A 20115-nucleotide genomic window follows, 5' to 3' on the forward strand; every position below is an offset into this window, starting at 1 on the left:
CCGGCAACTTGTGAAATGATTTGTTGTTCTTGCTGTTTTATGAAAGGATGTGACAGTTTCTAGTTTAACGTGAATGATTTTTTTTTGTAAGTTGAGCAGACATGATAACATGGCCCTGTGCGATCGACAGGATTACAAGCAACAATGTGAAATGTCCAGTTGCAGAGATGGACTCCATATCTGCCTCACCACCCCCACCCCACAATGTGGTGGTGGCCAGCAGCAGCAGCCATCTTCCGTCCTTCCCACGTGATGACGCCTGCCTGTCACGTGGTTTCCTGTCGCCATCCTATTGGTCAGATCAGGTATGTTTTCCTTGATTGGTGTCAATGCGTTTTCGCGCCACCAAGTGTAGCAGGCGTGAGGTGGATCCAGTGAATGGCGTTTTCGTCAGTTGTTTATTTACTCAGTCACTCTGCTAGTTTGATCATGAGTGACGGGCGCAATAGCCGAGTGGTTAAAGCGTTGGACTGTCAATCTGAGGGTCCCGGGTTCGAATCACGGTGACGGCGTCTGGTGGGTGAAGGGTGGACATTTTTACGATCTCCCAGGTCAACATATGTGCAGACCTGCTAGTGCCTGAACCCCCTTCGTGTGTATATGCAAGCAGAAGATCAAATACGCAGGTTAAAGATCCTGTAATCCATGTCAGCGTTCGGTGGGTTATGAAAACAAGAACATACCCAGAATGCACACCCCCGAAAACGGAGTATGGTTGCCTACATGGCGGGGTAAAAACGGTCATACACGTAAAAGCCCACTCGTGTGCATACGAGTGAACGTGGGAGTTGCAGCCCACGAACGCAGAAGAAGAAGAAGATCATGAGTTTCAGTCTCTCAAGGACGTGTCGCTGCGCTCGGACAAATCCATATATACGCTACACCACATCTGATTGGCAGATGCTTGACCAGCAGCATAACAACCCAACGCACTTAGTCATGCCATGGGTACATGCTTTTAATTATATTTGTATACCTATCAGAGTGGATTTCATTTTACATGATTTTGTCAGAAGACAACTCTCTCGTTGCCATGGGTTCTTTTTCAGCGTGCCAAGTGTGTGCTGCATACGGGACCTCGGTTTGTCGTCTCATCCGAAAGACTAGACACTCAGATTGATTTTCCGGTCAAACTTGGGAGAAAGGGCGATTAGCTCGATAGCGGGATTCGAACCCGCACCCTCTGTAGTGGCAGCTGAGCGTCTTAACAATTCTGCTACCTTCATCCTTATCATGAACAGTTGTGAGATGAATCTGAGGGAAATCGTAGAGGACGAATTATCTATCAAAATACAGATACAGTTACACAGACTATGTTGATGAGACGAATTTAGAGTTGAAAAAAAAAAAGATTAAAAAAATCTTCCTTGCCTTTCTTTTATACTTAGAATTTCAAATGCAGCCTTGCACATTCAGTACAGATCAGTTGATTTATGTATCTTTTTATACATTCAATTTTTGTTATCATTTCGTGTTAATCAGTCGATAAAGGACGTCAAGTGAGTTTCTATGTAGGAGTGTGCTCCGTTCGCGTGACCACGAAAGTGTCTTCGTCCATGATAGATGGCAGATGTGGTGTAGCGTATATGGATTTGACCGAACGCAGTGACGCCTCCTTGAGCTACTGATACTGATACTGATAGAAACGAAACAAATCAATTAATTGTAAACAGTTAATTCTGAGAACACACAGGGCAGAACACAAAGGATCGAACGGCGACACAGAGACGACGGCCACTGTACACGACTTTATTCAGTTCCCTTGTGTAGCACTGACAAAAATGATAGCATCTTCTCTGGTCAAACACGATCACAGAAATCATGGAAATCTGAACAACTATGAAACATCAGCTTAAATCTCAAAGAGCTATGATCAAAACCGCATCCAGTCCCCTCTGGCTTTCACACACACACACGATCTCTCTCTCTCTCTCTCTCTCTCTCAACCCAAAATCGACAGAACAACTTACCCATTTCGACCAGACAAATGGGACCACTCGAAAATTAATATTACCGTGGCATGATAACAAATAATGGATCCTAATTAAATCTGAAATTGAATTTGATTTTATTCAAACAATCACAATTGTTGTTTTAAAAAAAATCGGTATGATTTGTTAGCAATGAAAGAGAATAACACCCCCCCTCCCCCCCCCCCCCCCAAAAAAAAAAAAAAAATGTACAACGTAACTCTTCATCGGTCTGTTAAATCAGTTACCTTAACTATAAACTTATATATTCTATTAAAAAATAAAAGTAAAAATAAAAATAAAATCTACGCAGCATTTTTTTTTCGGTTTCACAGTTGATGTTTGTCAATCTGGCAGGTTGGTGGGGTTACTCATGTCTGAACAGTTATCTACAAATACCTCTTCACTAAAGAACTACCCACCCAGAAGAAACGCTAACTAGCAAAATTCATTATCAGCAAGGCCCCAATAATACCACCATGAAAAAAAAACAAAAAAAAAAACCCGCACCGTCAACCACGTCACAACAAAATTACAGTTAACACCACAAATAATGAATAGAAAATAGCAATAGAAGGCAAATACACACACCAACCACACTAGAAAAACGTTTTTACCAACAACAATAATATATATATATATATATATATATATATATATATATATATATATATATATACACATAATTATATACATACACGAGTGCTAAAGCGAATGTCCGATATTTCATGAAGATCGATAACATACAGTGATAAGAAAACAAGACAGTACACCAAGACAGTCATTTGTGCGGAAAAAACCACATTCATTGGTACAATGGAATAATTATATGACCCGTCCAATGAATTAGATAACAAGGATAACTGGAATTGTCTGCAATCAGGAATTCGTGCATGGCATAAAGTAACCCGTCGCTCAATAATGATCAACATCAACATCGGAAGCTTAGCACTTCCATGCCTTAGCACCCTCACACAAGCAATACACGTACATTATAACACCACCGCTACCACACTATGGCAAGAACAGTTTCAGAAACAGGCAATCACATAGTGTCTTACTTTTATGGATCTTTCTCAGTACTTCACACACAAAACATAACAAACTTTACACCCGACATAAAAAGTAAGCTGTATACTCTCCGAACCTAAGCTGTACTTTTATCATGTGATCTTCTCGAGACGAATGCACATTACATCATTTCCAAGTACTGTATTCTGTGATGTTTCCAGCAAACTCGGTTAACAGTTGAAGAGCATCTGTACATTTAGCAAACTTGCTACAGATCGTAAAACGTCGGGGGGTGGGGGAGGATAGGCCCTTATATCGGCAACGTTGGTATCCAAACAAGGGGTATTCATGAAATGTCAAACCATGTTCGTTTGTTATTATTGGTGTTGTTTTGTTTTTGTTTTTTGTTGTTATTGCTGTGTGTGTGTGTGTGTGTGTGTGTGTGTGTGTGTGTGTGTGTGTGTGTGTATGTTGTTTTTTTTTGTTGTTTGTTTTTTGTTTGTTTCTTTTTGGGGGGGGGGGGGGGGGAGGTTGTTTGTTTGGGGTTTTTTTCCCCAAAATTCAAAATCATGTATCAATAAAATCACATTTGGGTGGATACTTCCAAAACATCAGTGAAGAGTTATAAAAAAAAAAAAAGTGAAAAAGGAAATTTAAGAATGCAATTTGATAGAGGATTTCAATTCCATCCCTTTTGTATCTTACGTTTCTGTCAATTTATGTAACTGTTATTCCCGATACGTTTGGAACAGAGTAGAGTACGTAGGCCTAATTGCGAACGGTCCAGTCGAAGCGACCAGCTCAACGTGTGTATTGTACAGGTAACGGGTTGTCCGGTCGTCAAATGTCGCTCTTCTGTTTTTCTCCCACTTGTTGCACCAGGAACACTTCGTCTGCTTCTTTTTCAAACTCTTTTTTTTCAACGGTTGAAAATAGCAGGGGTGTCTGAGGGTAAACGCGAACGGGCAAGTCTAACTGCGAACGATGGGTTTAAGTACGTGTGGGCAATTAAAACAGAAGCAGATACTGAACTCATTAGACATAATCTATTATTGGAACATCACACCAGACTATTGTATTGTTGGTTCTCATCTCTCTCTCTCTCTCTCTCTCTCTCTCTCTCTCTCTCTCTCTCTCTCTCACACACACACTTAAACAAACACACTCCACCCCACACATCCTTTAGAGAGCGCTCGGAAACTGTGCAGCATAGTTCGCAAAATAGACTCGCGTACTCATGACAAAATATCCAATGGTCTAAATGCTGACGACCCTATTTTGGAGATTCCTGTCAAAACACATTCTGATCTGCCACCAGCATGCTTTCTTCAATTCTCCCAGCGCTGGAAATGCACAATTCAATCTAAATATCCAGTCAAACCAACTACTTTAAACAGAGTCAATGTTCAAGTTTTACTACTTGCTTTCCTTGATTTCAGGACTTTGAGAGCACGTTTGTGAACTTGGTCGGCAGTTGTGCGCGAAGAGAAGAAAGAGCGCGGAAATAGCCGGCTGGTTGATGTTTGACTGATTCTTGGAAACTGATATTCATTAAGGTATCAGAACGAGATCGAAACAGACGTTGAATTGTGAAATGTGTGGTCAGAACGCTTCGAAGTGGGGCGGTGCATGCACGAGCCGTTCGCAATTATACACGCTGTTCGCAATGAGGCATACGCACCCTAATATGATACGATGTTACTATCATGTTGTGTAAAAAAATTTTTTTTTTAAGAAAAAAAGGGGGTGGTTCAAGTCATGGACAAAAAAGAGGGTGGGAATTTACAAAACATTATTCGCGCTAACAAACAAAGATACGACAACGGGGAAAGGTAAGGATGTATAAACAAAAGACGATTCAATTTAAAGAAAGCAAGTCTAAAGTCAGACTGGCAAAAGCATGTATAATGTGAGCAATATGAGCAACGCAGAAAACAATTTAACTATGGCAAATAACCCGTTTTTATGGAAAAAAAGATTTTCTTTTAAAGCAAGATAAGTTAAGCAAGGCTAACATAGGATTAGCAAAACACATTTTCTACTTGAGCAATAAAGGACGTTTACTTTAAAATTAGGAACCAATACATTAAAAAAAAAAGACATCTTGTTGGGCGAATACACAGTGTCTGCCTTGTCATACCAATTACTACTGTATTTCTATTCAAACACGAGTGTCTGATGAAAGACTCACTTATACGTCTAATTGATTCACTAGAAAAGACTCTCTAAGAATGCATTCATGATGCCTGCCATCCGTCTAGATACAAAAGCGATTGCAGCTTCATTTGTTTTTTAGGATGAGGCAACCAAAATGAAATCATATGTCTTTCCACCGACGGTATAAAAAAGCTATGCCATGCTTATAGGCGTAATTAAAACAGTCTCTGGTTTAAGAAGAAAAAAAAAGTGGCTGATCGAATAAGACGTGACAAATATTAACAACAACACACAGCAACAAATAAGAGCAACCGGAACAACAAAAGACAAACATATTACAGTACACGTCGGCTAAAATCGAATAATAATAATGAAGGTGAGATTATAGCAATCAGTGGTGAATACAGTGAGAAATGATAAGAGGCTGCACCATAAACTCTAGCAAACAGTGGTGAGTACAGTGAGAAATGATAAGAGACTGGACCATAAACTCTAGCAAACAGTGGTGAGTACAGTGAGAAATGATAAGAGACTGGACCATAAACTCTAGCAAACAGTGGTGAGTACAGTGAGAAATGATAAGAGACTGGACCATAAACTCTAGCAAACAGTGGTGAGTACAGTGAGAAATGATAAGAGACTGGACCATAAACTCTAGCAAACAGTGGTGAGTACAGTGAGAAATGATAAGAGACTGGACCATAAACTCTAGCAAACAGTGGTGAGTACAGTGAGAAATGATAAGAGACTGGACCATAAACTCTAGCAAACAGTGTTGAGTACAGTGAGAAATGAATGATAAAGAGACTGCACCATAAACCGAAACGCAAGATAAAATTAGCAACAAGATCGACAACCACAGGGTAACATCGCAAGACAAACATCAGCAATGGCACCGGACAAGCATTAACAATACGAGACACACGTGATTATCAATGCAAGACAAGCATTAATATCAACCGCAAGACAACAAAACTAAAAGACAAAAGTTAGCAGAACATATTATGAACATAAGACAAGCATTAGCAACAAAGCTAAACAAAGCATCAGCAACAAACATAAACAAGCACTGCACTCAACAGCAGACATTTAGAAAGCCAGATTGGACCAAAGTAAAAAAAAACTTTTTAATTTAAAAATTAAAAAAAAGTTGTCATTGCAACAAACGTAGATAAATCATTCTTGAGAGAACTGACTAACACAAACATAAGCAAATCAATGTGTCGACTGGCAACACAAATGCAACACCCAGAAAACTAAGATACTTCAAACGACGCTACACAAACGTTAAAAGTCACAAAACACTTAGGAAAACAAATCCAACAGCGATAGAAATCAAATCCAACAGCGAAAGACAACTTTAGAAAGCAGAGATAAAACTAATAAAAACAACAGGGAAACCACATGTGAATAAACACAGGCGAAAACGAAATGCAGACACAAGCTTGTGAAGTGCCATGTCCTTAAACGGCCAGCTGTCCGTAACCGCTGTGTCAGGTCTTTCAGACCGGATCTCCAACAGCACAATGCACAACACAAGGGCAAGATGGGCGCTGTCGAAGTTGGGACAATCACCGTTTGTACAGTCGCTGGCCCCAAACAAGCACAGACCTACTTAAACGAGACACTTCGAGCAGTACCGGAAACACTAGCATCATGTAACATCGAAAGGACGGGGCGCAATAGCCGAGTGGTTAAAGCGTTGGACTTTCAATCTGAGGGTCCCCGAGTTCGAATCTCGGTAACGGTGCCTGGTGGGTAAAGGGTGGAGATTTTTTTAAGATCTCCCAGCTAAACATACACGTGGAGACCTGTTTGTGCCTGAACCCCCTTCGTGTGTATACGCAAGCAGAAGATCAAATACGCACGTTAAAGATCCTGTAATCCGTGTCAGAGTTCGGTGGGTTATGGAAACATGAACATACCCAGCATGCACACCCTCCGAAAAACGGAGAATGGCTGCCTACCTGGCGGGGTCAGAACAGTCGTACACGTAAAAGCCCCGCGTGTACATACGAGTGAACGTGGGAGTTGAAACCCACGAACGACGAAGAACAAGAAGTAACATCCAAAGGAAGAGCAAGCATAGGTATACAAACAAGGCACTACTCGAGCACACCGAAAACACCAGCGTGGAAAGTGAGTGCATCACCTAGTTCGTAATGTCTAATGGAAAACAGAGAGAGAGAGAAAAATACAGGGCAAGAGGGAAAAAAATCCCAGCACCGTTAAACTAGCGTTGAAAAAAAAATTCTAGAACCAATAAGTCGGTAGTGCTTAAAAACGGAATGATTTACGATTTTGTTGAAACTAAACATTTAAATGAAATATAAGAATGATTATCACTGCCAGCTATGCACCATCCTTGACAATTCTAAACAGTTGCCATTATTAAGTCACCATCTTTCAGAGTTCACAAAGAAGTTTACCATCATCGAAGCTAACAACCGTTCCTTAAAGTCCTTGACCATCGTTTTCATCTAGTCTCCAGAATTTAAGGCATTCCTCCCAAATGATTTGTTAGAAATTGTCATTGTTTAGCGCCCGTCACTGCAGTGCATACACGGTTTTAATAAAGCAAAGATTATAATGTCAGAGAAGTCTATAAGTAATGGGATACAGGCCCTCCTTTCTTGCACAGAAGCCGTAATTATGCAGAATAAGATTATCAGGTTATTGATGCAGGGGGAATAAGGAACAGGATATAGTGTCGGTATTCCAGTTACAAGGTCGTTTATGAAGGTGACAAGAAACAGGAATAAAATATATGTGTGCTTTTTTAGCTTTGTTTTGTTTTGCTTTTTTTGTAGTAGTACTAGTAGAAAGTGATGTCAGAAATGCTGAAATCCATTTAGTAGCTATTCGTGATTATTAGATATGAAAAAAAATAATAAAGACCAGTACAACGTCAATGAAAAGAACAGGCTAATGAAGTTGAGCAAAAGTTGAGTTACCGCGAGGCTTTCAAATGAAAACGCCCTCCCTCTTCAATAACATGGTCAATAAATTCACTTTCGTAGCCCAGACCAGTACAAAATGAAATGAAAGCACAACTGTACACCCCCCCCCCCCCCACTCCTCCTCCACGTGAGCCGTAACAAAAAGGAAAACACTACGGATAGAAACAAAACAGGAAATGAAATCATACAAAATAATAATAATAGTAGTAGTAGTAGTAGCGGACAGTATAGTATATAATGGAGGTAACAAAAGATATGTGGTTTTGGGTTGTTGGTTTTTTTAGGTTGAAGGCAGATCTATACTTCACCCTTCCATCATATTTCGAGTCCTTTCGCTGATTGGGCTGTAAAAAAAAAAAAAAAAAGCAGCAAAACATGTGGATTAGTATCAGTAAAACGAACATCACAAAACACACACACACACACACACACATTACACACTGACACCCCCCACACCCAACCGCCACCGCCCCGCCCCCCCACAAAGCAAGTTAGACCCAAGAAAAGCAAAGCAAAGCAAAAACAAACAAACAAAAAAAAAAAGGAATCCCAACAAGTAAACGAAAAGGGAAACCTGTAATAAATAATATGCCAGTTCACTGAAACTCTGCTGAGACAGGTATGAAAAATCCAACGGAATGTCACACGCAGCGTATTATGTCTGTACGCTAGCAGATCACAAATGAGGTCAAAGTAACATAAACACATCAATTGTAAAAAAAAACGACCCCCCGAACCCCCCCCCCCCCTCTCTCTCTCTCTCTCTCCCCTCCCCTCTGTTTATTTGTCAAAAGCGTTCTTCGAGTTACACAAGCAAGAGCGCATCATTTCATTTCATCATTTCAGATATCATTTCAACTATTTCTCCTTTGTGGCTAGCCATACATAGAGGTAGTCATAGCTGGGCAAGTTTCTCGACATAATTATTTTACCATCCCATAACAAAGGCTGTACTTTACACACATGTTATACATACATATATATTTTACATGTTTTGTGGCATTTAAACACAAAACCAATAGTTTACGCGTGCACACACACACACACACACACACACACACAGAAAGAGATCCGCAATCACTGACACACAAATCGACATATGATAAGATCATATTCAGAAAACGGATAATTTATGGTACACAAAAGTATACGAAGAAAATGAATAATTATTTGCGTGATGTCATGAATGTAAAGTTCGTGTAAAAAGGTAGAATATTATATTCAAAATATGTTGAAAGAATAATTATATGTGATATTATTCATGAAAAACATGAAGAAAAAAAAAAGGGTCATTCAAACGCTTAACACTTAATAATCTCATTTTAATGTCTCTGGATTTTAAAAACGAAAAACAAAAGAAAAACTGAAATTCCTCATCTGTGGAATTAAGTCTCTTCTAATATTGTCACACGTTACCGTAATAAAGAAAAACAAACTTCCGGTCACGGAACTGATGTCACGAATATGTCATGAAACTGATGACACTATCGTCATGGACCCAATGCCACTGACACGTCATGGAACTGATGCCACTCATACGCCATGGAACTGATGGTATTATCGTCATGAAACTGGTGTCACTTATACCTCATGGAACTGATGTCACTGATACGTCATGGAACTGATGCCACTCATACGCCATGGAACTGATGGTATTATCGTCATGAAACTGGTGTCACTTATACCTCATGGAACTGATGTCACTGATACGTCATGGAACTGATGGTACTAGCGTTATGGAACTGATGTCACTGATACGTCATGAAACTGATGGCACTATCGTCATGAAACTGGTGTCACTTATACGTCATGGAACTGATGGCACTATCGTCATGAAACTGGTGTCACTGATACGTCATGGAACTGATGGTACTATCGTCATGAAACTGGTGTCACTGATACGTCATGGAACTGATGGTACTATCGTCATGAAACTGGTGTCACTGATACGTCATGGAACTGATGGTACTATCGTCATGAAACTGGTGTCACTCATAATTCATGGAACTGATGGTGCTATCGTCATGAAACTGGTGTCACTGATACGTCATGGAACTGATGGTACTATCGTCATGAAACTGATGTCACTGATACGTCATGGAACTGATGGCACTATCGTCATGAAAAGGGTGTCACTTATACGTCATGGAACTGATGGTACTATCGTCATGAAACTGGTGTCACTTATACGTCATGGAACTGATGGCACTATCGTCATGAAACTGGTGCCACTGATACGTCATGGAACTGATGGTACTATCGTCATGAAACTGGTGTCACTGATACGTCATGGAACTGATGGTACTATCGTCATGAAACTGGTGTCACTCATACGTCATGGAACTGATGGCACTATCGTCATGGAACTGGTGTCACTGATACGTCATGGAACTGATGGCACTATCGTCATGGAACTGGTGTCACTGATACGTCATGGAACTGATGTCACTGATACGTCATGGAACTGATGCCACTGATACGTCGTGGAACTGATGGCACTATCGTCATGAAACGGGTGTCACTTATACGTCATGGAACTGATGGCACTATCGTCATGAAACTGGTGGCACTGATACGTCATGGAACTGATGGTACTATCGTCATGAAACTGGTGTCACTGATACGTCATGGAACTGATGCCACTGATACGTCATGGAACTGATGGCACTATCGTCATGGAACTGGTGTCACTGATACGTCATGGAACTGATGTCACTGATACGTCATGGAACTGATGCCACTGATACGTCATGGAACTGATGGCACTATCGTCATGAAACTGGTGTCACTTATACGTCGTGGAACTGATGGCACTATCGTCATGAAACGGGTGTCACTTATACGTCATGGAACTGATGGTACTATCGTCATGAAACTGGTGTCACTTATACGTCATGGAACTGATGGCACTATCGTCATGAAACTGGTGTCACTGATACGTCATGGAACTGATGGTACTATCGTCATGAAACTGATGTCACTGATACGTCATGGAACTGATAGTACTATCGTCATGAAACTGGTGTCACTGATAGGTCATGGAACTGATGGCACTATCGTCATGGAACTGGTGTCACTGATACGTCATGGAACTGATGGCACTATCGTCATGGAATTTGTGTCACTGATACGTCATGGAACTGATGGCACTATCGTCATGGAACTGGTGTCACTTATACGTCATGGAACTGATGGCTCTATTGTCATGAAACTGGTGGCACTGATACGTCATGGAACTGATGGTACTATCATCATGAAACTGGTGTCACTGATACGTCATGGAACTGATGCCACTGATACGTCATGGAACTGATGGTACTATCGTAATGGAACTGGTGTCACTGATACGTCATGGAACTGATGGTACTATCGTCATGGAACTGGTGTCACTTATACGTCATGGAACTGGTGTCACTTATACCTCATGGAACTGGTGTCACTGATACGTCATGGAACTGATGGTACTATCGTCATGGAACTGGTGTCACTGATACGTCATGGAACTGATGGCACTATCGTCATGAAACTGGTGTCACTTATACGTCATGGAACTGATGCCACTGATACGTCATGGAACTGATGGTACTATCGTCATGGAACTGGTGTCACTTATACGTCATGGAACTGATGGTACTATCGTCATGGAACTGGTGTCACTTATACGTCATGGAACTGATGGCACTATCGTCATGAAAAGGGTGTCACTTATACGTCATGGAACTGATGTCACTGATACGTCATGGAACTGATGGCACTATCGTCATGGAACTGATGCCACTGATACCGAACTGATGCCACTGATACGTCATGGAAAAAATGAATGACTGTGGCACTCACAAAACCAAGCTAATAAGTAGTATCCATTTGAACATCATTATCATCTGAGTGGACTGTTCCTCCACAGCTAAATATATGGATTTAATTAAAACGTTGTTTGTTTTTGTTGGTTTTTTTGTGTGTGTATGTGGGTTTGTTTGGTTTTTTTTTTATTACAAGTACAGCAATGTTCTCAGCAGAAATAATTGGAAGTATACATGAGGTAAATCTATATATATATATATACTGAAATGGTGCATGGTTATTAACAATCACAAATAAGCAAACTATTATAATAGAATATATGAACCCATTTATAAGTTTATAGTTACAAAACTTTGAAAGATTATGTACAGTGTAATAAGCACTCTCTCCCTCAGTGTGTGTGTGTGTGTGTGTGTGTGTGTGTGTCTGTGAGAGAGAGAGAGAGAGAGAGAGAGTGAGTGAGAGAGAGAGTGTGTGTGTGTGCTGCTGCTTTCCATTTAGAAATATGACAGTTTCAAACTGATGATAGCCGCTGTTTTTTTCAAGCTACACTAAAACCAGACATTATTATCATTTACACTCAATATTTCTTATTATTTACATACGATAAGACACGTGGTGATGAGGTGCGACAAAGCAGAGGAAACAATTTACAAGGGCTCTTCCACGCTTGACAGAAATGTATTATTGATTATTTGAACACACACACACACACACACAAGCTCACACACCCATCTCTCTCTCATATGCCCTCTCCCTTTCTCTAACCCCCCCCCCCCCCCCCGCCCCCCCTCACTCCTCTCATTCTCTTCTCCCTCCGCCTCCCCTCTCTCCCTCCTGTGTCACAAGCAAAATTAATTTCTGTACAGTGTGTATAATGTTCGTTTTTCTTCTTTTTTTCTTTTTTCTTTTTTTTTTTTTTTTTTTGAATCAGCTGTCACGTTTACGTGTGTATCCGCTGCTGTGATTGTCAGTGGGTGGGTGTGGAGGGGTGGGTGCGGGGGGCGGGGTGGGGGTTTGCATTATCACAGATCTGGGGCTGCCTGACAAAAAGAGTGTGTGGGACAGGGTTAATAACATTCAGTTATGCACGTTAACATCTCTCTCTCTCTCTCTCTTATGTAAAAGACATTCTCCAGAAAACCTAACTCTTTTGACTGCCGCTCTGTTGCAATATGACATTCAAACCTTACAAGAAAAGCTAACATAACCAGACAGGCACAAACATACAGAATTATACATGCACTTGCAAACACACACACACACGCGCGCGCTCGAAGTCCTAAGTCTGAAATAGTACTGGAATTCATGCCTGTTTTTTTTTCTTCAATTAAAAACAAACTAAACCAAGATCCAGATTTGTTTAAAAACTACTTTCAGCTAGTCTTCATATATTCAACCGAGCAGCTTTAATGGACTAGAAGCATGGACTATCAAACCTCTTCACTTTTGCTTTTGGCACTCGCTGCATGTTTGTGCGTAAAAAAAAAATTCTTAAAAATTTGCAGAATGTATGTACAGGGGCTGGGGGAAAGCATGTGTGGTGCTCGCACGAGAGTGTGTGTGTGTGTGCATGCGAATGCATGTGGATATGTATGTGTGAGTATGTGTGTAGGGGGTTGACGTAACAACTCCAATTCACAATTTAATGACACAAAAAAAACGTAGCCATGATCAAAGAATGCTGATAACCAACCAGTATTTTTTCGATCTGATCATGTGCCAACCACACATCCTTTCCAATCACAATGTCATGATTTTTTTAAAAACTGATCAGATCAACAACAGCCTCCACTGCATATGTTGACAAATCATCAGATGGTTAAGTCATCGGATGATGCCTTGAATGTTGACCACCACCATCCCGGCAGCAAAAACAGCGCATCTGCATATAGATCCTACTAGTAACTCAGCTGATAACATCTGCAACCTGCTATGATGTAGGTGTGTCACTGATGACCTCTGTCAACTGGGAGCAGGTCCGATTCGCCTATTCCCGTTTCGCCTACTCTGATCGTGCCTGTCCCAACCCCAAACACACACACACACACACAAACACACACAAAGGATGTTCTGTTGTGTCTTGTAAAAACTTAAGGTTTTATGACTATAAAATATTCTATTCCATTCTATTCACACACACACACACACATACACACACACAAACGATGTTCCATTGTGTCTTATAAACCTTAATTTTTATGACAATAAAATATTCTATTCTGCTCACACACACCCACACACACCCACACACACACACACACACACACACGGAACAACTGTGTACCTAGGCGAACTGAGAATATGCGAATCGGGATCCACAATAATAATAACCACATAGCGATAGGCATAAAATCGGAGAATAGGCCAATCAGGAATTCAGGACACAGCGGGGAAACAAGGGGCGGAACCCCCCAAAAAAGAAATGGGCAGAATCGGTTATTATTACATGATGACACCCTGCCAACTTTCTCGCCATGACATGACACTGTGCCAGCTGACTCATAAAGACAATCTTCCCCCGAGAGAGAAGACTCTCCGCTGAAGAATCATAAGACTCATCCATCTGTATCTGACGAAAGGAGTGACGAACGACTATCCACTGAAGAGGAATCACTAAGACTAATAATAAACATCAGCTTGGTCTCTAGTCATGGCCACACGCCGTTCACCGCCCCGGCCCTCGTCATGCATCACATCTGCACGGAGGTCATGCCCCGAGCGCGGCCCGTGGGGGAGTGTGGAGGCGTGTAGTCGGGAGGCGGGGTCCCCCCTCCTCCTCCATCTCTGCTGCTGGGGCTGACGCGCGACGTTTTCCCGCCAGAGGCCTGACGCCCCCCGCCGGGGGCGTTGGCCAGTGAGCGGCGAGGAGAGTCGCCCCAGGCCATCGGGGCCGCCCCCACCACCCCACTGGCTGACTTACCCGCCTCTCCCGTCGCGCGCGGGACTCCGTTGGAGTGGACGCCGTTCATGTAGGGGTATTTGGACTCCTTGGTCTGTGTACAGGGAGGAGAGAGGAGTTCAGTTCAGTTCAGTTAATCATGGAGGCATCCCTGCGTTCGGACAAATCCGTATAATTTAGATATATATATATATATGTGTGTGTGTGTGTGCGCGCGCGCTACATCACGTCTGCTAAGCAGATATGCCTGACCAGCAGCCTAACCCAATGTGTTTCAGTCAGGCCTTGAGCAGCACGCATATATCTATATATCTATCTATATATATATATATATATATATGTGTGTGTGTGTGTGTGTGTGTGTGTGTGTGTGTGTGTGTGTGTAAGCAGATACCAGAAAGTAAGAAGAAGAAAAAAAAGAAACCTTTGAAAGAAAATATACTGAGGTAACAAAACTCAAACTGAGAAAAGAAAAAGAAAACAAAACGGATCTTCTTACACAGGCTGTAAAACTGTGGCCGTCTCAGGTGTCCAACAAGCCATATATCCATGATTTTAATCTATGTATCTTATGTTAAAGAATTTGAGACATGCGTTCATGGTGAACTAGCTATTATTACACTCCATCCGAAATTCGCGTCCATCGACCAAGCAGTCCATTTTGTGTGTGTGTGTGTGTGTGTGTGTGTGTGTGTGTGTGTGTGTGTGTGTGTGTGTGTACGCTACATCACGTCTGCTAAGCAGATATGCCTGACCAGCAGCCTAACCCAATGTGTTTCAGTCAGGCCTTGAGCAGCACGCATCTATCTATCTATCTATCTATCTATCTATCTATCTATATATATATATATATATATATATGTGTGTGTGTGTGTGTGGGTGTGTTTACCTACTCTGCCAGAGGACAACACTCTCGTTGCCATGGGTTCTTTTTTCAGTGCGCCAAGTGCGTGCTACACACTGGACCTCGGTTTATTGGTTTACAGGACATCTGAGCGACTAGACGCTCAGTTCGGTTTTCCCTGTCAAACTTGGGAGAAAGGGCGAGAGCAGGATTCGAACCCAGACCCTCACGGACTCTGAACTGGTAGATTCGAGCGTCTTAACCATTCCACCACCTTCTTCCACAAAAAGAGGGAATTGGTAGAGAGAGAGAGAAAAAAAATGTTCACTTCAGTTCTGACTCTTAAACGAATGAAAAAATTTTTTTTTAAAACCTCGAACAACAAGATCCAGCAAGTAAAAATATCACCACTAAAATAATACATTACTTCTAAGAAGTAGTAGTAGTGCTTCTACTACTACTACTACTACTACTACTACTACTACTAACAATAATAATAATGTTAATGATGGTGATGATAATCATCATCATCATTACCATCATATACTACTACTACTAGGATGAAGAATAATCATTAACAATCATCATCATCATTACCATCATATACTACTACTGCAAGGATGAAGAATAATCATAAACAATAATCATCAACATCATTATCATCATCACGATAACAGTGTTAATAATAATAATAACAGCGGCAATAAATGACAATAATAATAATGTTGACCACAATAATGAAATACAATGATGAGATATAATAGCAATAATGGCGATACTAACACCACCAGCCACTCCACCACCACCACCAGCCACTCACCATGGACGGGCTCTGGGACTGGGCGCCACCCCTGCCCTCCTCGGCCGCCGTGCTGGGCCGGGTCTCGCTGTTGGGGTGGTAGTGGCGGTCCGCGGTGGCGTAGGGCTGGGGCCCAAGCCACGACAGCAGCACGGGCAGGAAGAGCAGCCCGTGGAACAGCCCGTAGATCACCACCAGCAGGAACACCTGCAAGACACGGATCACCGCCCGACAAGGTGTACGTGTGTGACAGTAACAGCCGTGTCCCGACTATAATGACCATCAGAACAGCAGAGAGGAGGCGGCAACTGCTGTCCCCCCATCAGCCCCCCCCCCGCCCCCCCCCGGACTAATCTGGGCTAGAATTTCGTTATAGTGTTAGAGAGTGTCTTGTCCCCAAGTTACATCCCCACTCTCTCGGCCAAGAGAGTTCTTAGGACAGTCGGCGTTGGGGATGGTTCCTCAAAAGGCCAACTAGCCCCCCGAAGGCTGCAACACTAAGATGCCAGTGCAATCTTGCCTCCAAGTCTGAGAGTCAGAGTCCTTCACAAAAATGACGGAGCTGTAAATAACTTTCCTTTGCAGTGGAGAGACCAACGATCATACAGCTCTCACTCTGCAGTTGGGTCCAGCTGTAAGCTTACGTTAATCTGTGATGTAAGTCACTCTGCACGTGGAAAACGTCTTTACCGCCCAAACACCGATCACCGAACACCTGCAAAAACAATAATCGCCCGATAAGGTATTCATCACTGTAACACCTGCAAAAACGATCATCAGCCGACAAGGTATTCATCACTATAACACCTGCAAAAACGATCATAACCAACAAGGTACTCGTCACTCAACACCTACAAAAACGAGCATATAACCAGATACTCGTCACTCTAACACCTTCAAAAACGATCATCAACCAACAACGTACTCGTTACTCTAACACCTGAAAAACGAAAAACGATCATCAACCAACAACGTACTCGTCACTCTAACACCTGAAAAACGATCATCAACCAACAAGGTACTCGTCACTCTAACACCTGAAAAACGATCATCAACCAACAAGGTACTCGCCACTCTAACACCTGCAAAAACGATCATTAACCGACAAGGTACTCATCACTCTTAACACCTGCAAAAACGATCATTAACCGACAAGGTATTCATCACTCTTAACACCTGCAAAAACGATCATTAACCGACAAGGTATTCATCACTCTAACACCTGCAAAAACGATCATTAACCGACAAGGTACTCATCACTCTTAACACCTGCAAAAACGATCATTAACCGACAAGGTATTCATCACTCTTAACACCTGCAAAAACGATCATTAACCGACAAGGTATTCATCACTCTAACACCTGCAAAAACGATCATTAACCGACAAGGTACTCATCACGCTAACACCTGCAAAAACGATCATCAACCGACAAGATACTCATCACTCTTAGCTCCTGGAAAGCGTCATCACCGCCCAGACACTGATCACATGATATAAACATCATTTTTATCATTATCAAGGTGATCATCGACATGCCTCTGCAGACTGAGACTGTCCCCCCCCTACTGATGAATGCCCGCCGATGTGGCACGGGTTCACAGACATCAGAGCACTTGCTACACGTTCTGCTCAACTGAGGATGGAAAAACCTGGCCCTGTGCGGTGGAACTCCACGAGAAGCTCTGGGGTCCACTGACTACGGAGGACAGCAGATTCGCGCTGCAGACCGGATGGACCATCTGACAGCATGACCTGCGGAAGGCAGAAGAAGAAGAAGAAGACGACGACATGGTGGTTACCTTGAAGAAGGTGGTGAAGACGTAGCTGTTGCTGCCGGCCAGAAGCACGAAGGCCAGGAAGGTGGAGAACCCACCGTAGAACACTGGGGGGCCCATCTCTCCCAGCGTTTCCTTCACTCGTTCTGTTCAACACACACACACACACACACACACACACACACACAAACATCGAGTCACACACACACACACATACACACACAGTCACACAAACACACAGTTACACAGTTATACACACACATACACAGGTAGTCACACACACACACACATATACACACAAAGAGTTACACACACACATACACAGATAGTCACACACACACACACACACACACACACACACACACACACACACAGTCACATACACAATCACAGTCCCACGCGCACACACACACACACACACACACACACACACACACACACTGAGGCCACAAAATGTATTAATTTTCTTCAGTTTTTGTTTCCCTGTTCTTACACACACACAACAACAACGACAAACATGCATTCACATAACTATTTCCACAGCTCTCCTGAGACTAAGTAAAACTGTATGTAACCAGACAAGAAATATACCTACTCGCATTTTACAAGCAGTCACAATACACATTAGACATACATTGTACAGGCCAACATATTCACAAGGAATGTATTTTACGTATGGAATGTCGTATATCAACAGAAAACATTTCTCGTACATCTGAACATTCAGCCCTGTACCCGATTAAAAAAACAAACAGATTAAAGATTATTTCTGAAAATGATTTGTATGTGTGTGTCTCTGCCTGTCGGTGTCTTAGCGTGCACGTGCCAGCACAAAAATGATAACTGTGTGTGTGTGTGTGTCTGTCTGTGTGTGTGTGTGTGTGTGTGTGTGTGTGTGTGTGTGTGTGTGTGTGCGTGTGTGCATGCGTGCGTGCGTGCGTGCATGCGTGTGTGTCTGTCTATCAGTCTGTCCGTCTGTCTGTCGGTGCCTTTAGACGCACGTGCGAGCACCAAAAACTGTTACTATATACAGATACAGAATACTTTATTATCACAAGAAGAGAAATTCATGCACTTTTCCCAGCCCAGCCTGCCTGCCTGTTATCCACTGCATGCACGCCTGTATGCACGCCTGCCTGTATCCATGACATGCATGCCTGTATGCCTATACCTGTCAAGTATGCGTGGCATGCGCGGCGCTCGTGCGCGTGCGCGTGCGCGTGAGTGAGTGAGTGACTGACTGACTGACTGATTGAGTGACTGACTGACCAGAGCGCGTGCCGGTGACGGTCATGAACATGTGGCCGATGTGCGCCGAGTAGTCCACGGCCAGGCCAATGGCCAGGATGAGGATGATGGTGGTCACCGTGTCGATGGTCAGCCCCCAGAAGTGCATGGACCCCGCCACGTCCACCTGTGCAGGCAGCCACGCGCGCGCGAGCAATAGGTCAAGGCCGGTGATGGGTCATGACGACGTCGGATGAGAACAATGATAAAGACTTAATGGTGGTCATGGCCATGGCCACGGCCACAATGACAGAATTCACGATGGCCATGAACATGACGATGACCACAGTGACAGACTTTTATGATGGCCATGACGATGTATACAACTGTGAGTGTACTATTATGCCTGTCCTTCAGCTGTGATTATCACTGCATGTGTATGGCTGCGATGAGTGTATGGATGATTTACACAAAGTTACCTCTTGAGGGTTTCTGTTGCTGTTGTTGTTGTTGTCTACTGTGATTATGGATTGTATGGATGGTTCGCCCTAGGCTGACATCAAAGTACATATATCTATAATTATGGTTTGTATAGGTATGATGGTCATGACGATGGTCACTATGACAGACTTCATTTTTTTTGTACTGCCCAATCATCTAGAACGTT

General features: G+C 42.5%; 1 protein-coding gene and 1 long non-coding RNA gene across 3 annotated transcripts in view; one reads left to right on the forward strand and one right to left on the reverse strand.

Annotated features, from left to right (window-relative positions):
* LOC143295486 (uncharacterized) overlaps positions 1 to 20115 on the forward strand; it is a 365664-nt gene that overhangs the window by 1874 nt on the left and 343675 nt on the right. The gene's annotated exons all lie outside the window — the stretch shown is intronic.
* Positions 8249 to 20115, reverse strand: part of LOC143294967 (patched domain-containing protein 3-like) — a 46418-nt gene continuing 34551 nt past the window's right edge. Inside the window, exons 17-21 of one of the 2 annotated variants that reach the window (XM_076606495.1) lie at positions 19491 to 19635; positions 18246 to 18367; positions 16466 to 16651; positions 14823 to 14895; positions 8249 to 8442 (exon numbers count right to left, since the gene is read on the reverse strand). In XM_076606495.1, the coding sequence (XP_076462610.1) occupies positions 8414 to 8442; positions 14823 to 14895; positions 16466 to 16651; positions 18246 to 18367; positions 19491 to 19635 (555 nt within the window). In that variant the 3' untranslated portion in view covers positions 8249 to 8413. Of the gene's footprint in view, positions 8443 to 12898; positions 14896 to 16465; positions 16652 to 18245; positions 18368 to 19490; positions 19636 to 20115 lie in introns of those variants that run through there. The other variant, XM_076606494.1, reaches the window with a different exon arrangement.

The sequence above is a fragment of the Babylonia areolata genome, chromosome 20 (genome assembly GCF_041734735.1).
Source record: "Babylonia areolata isolate BAREFJ2019XMU chromosome 20, ASM4173473v1, whole genome shotgun sequence".
NCBI classification, from domain to species: Eukaryota; Metazoa; Mollusca; class Gastropoda; order Neogastropoda; family Buccinidae; genus Babylonia; species Babylonia areolata.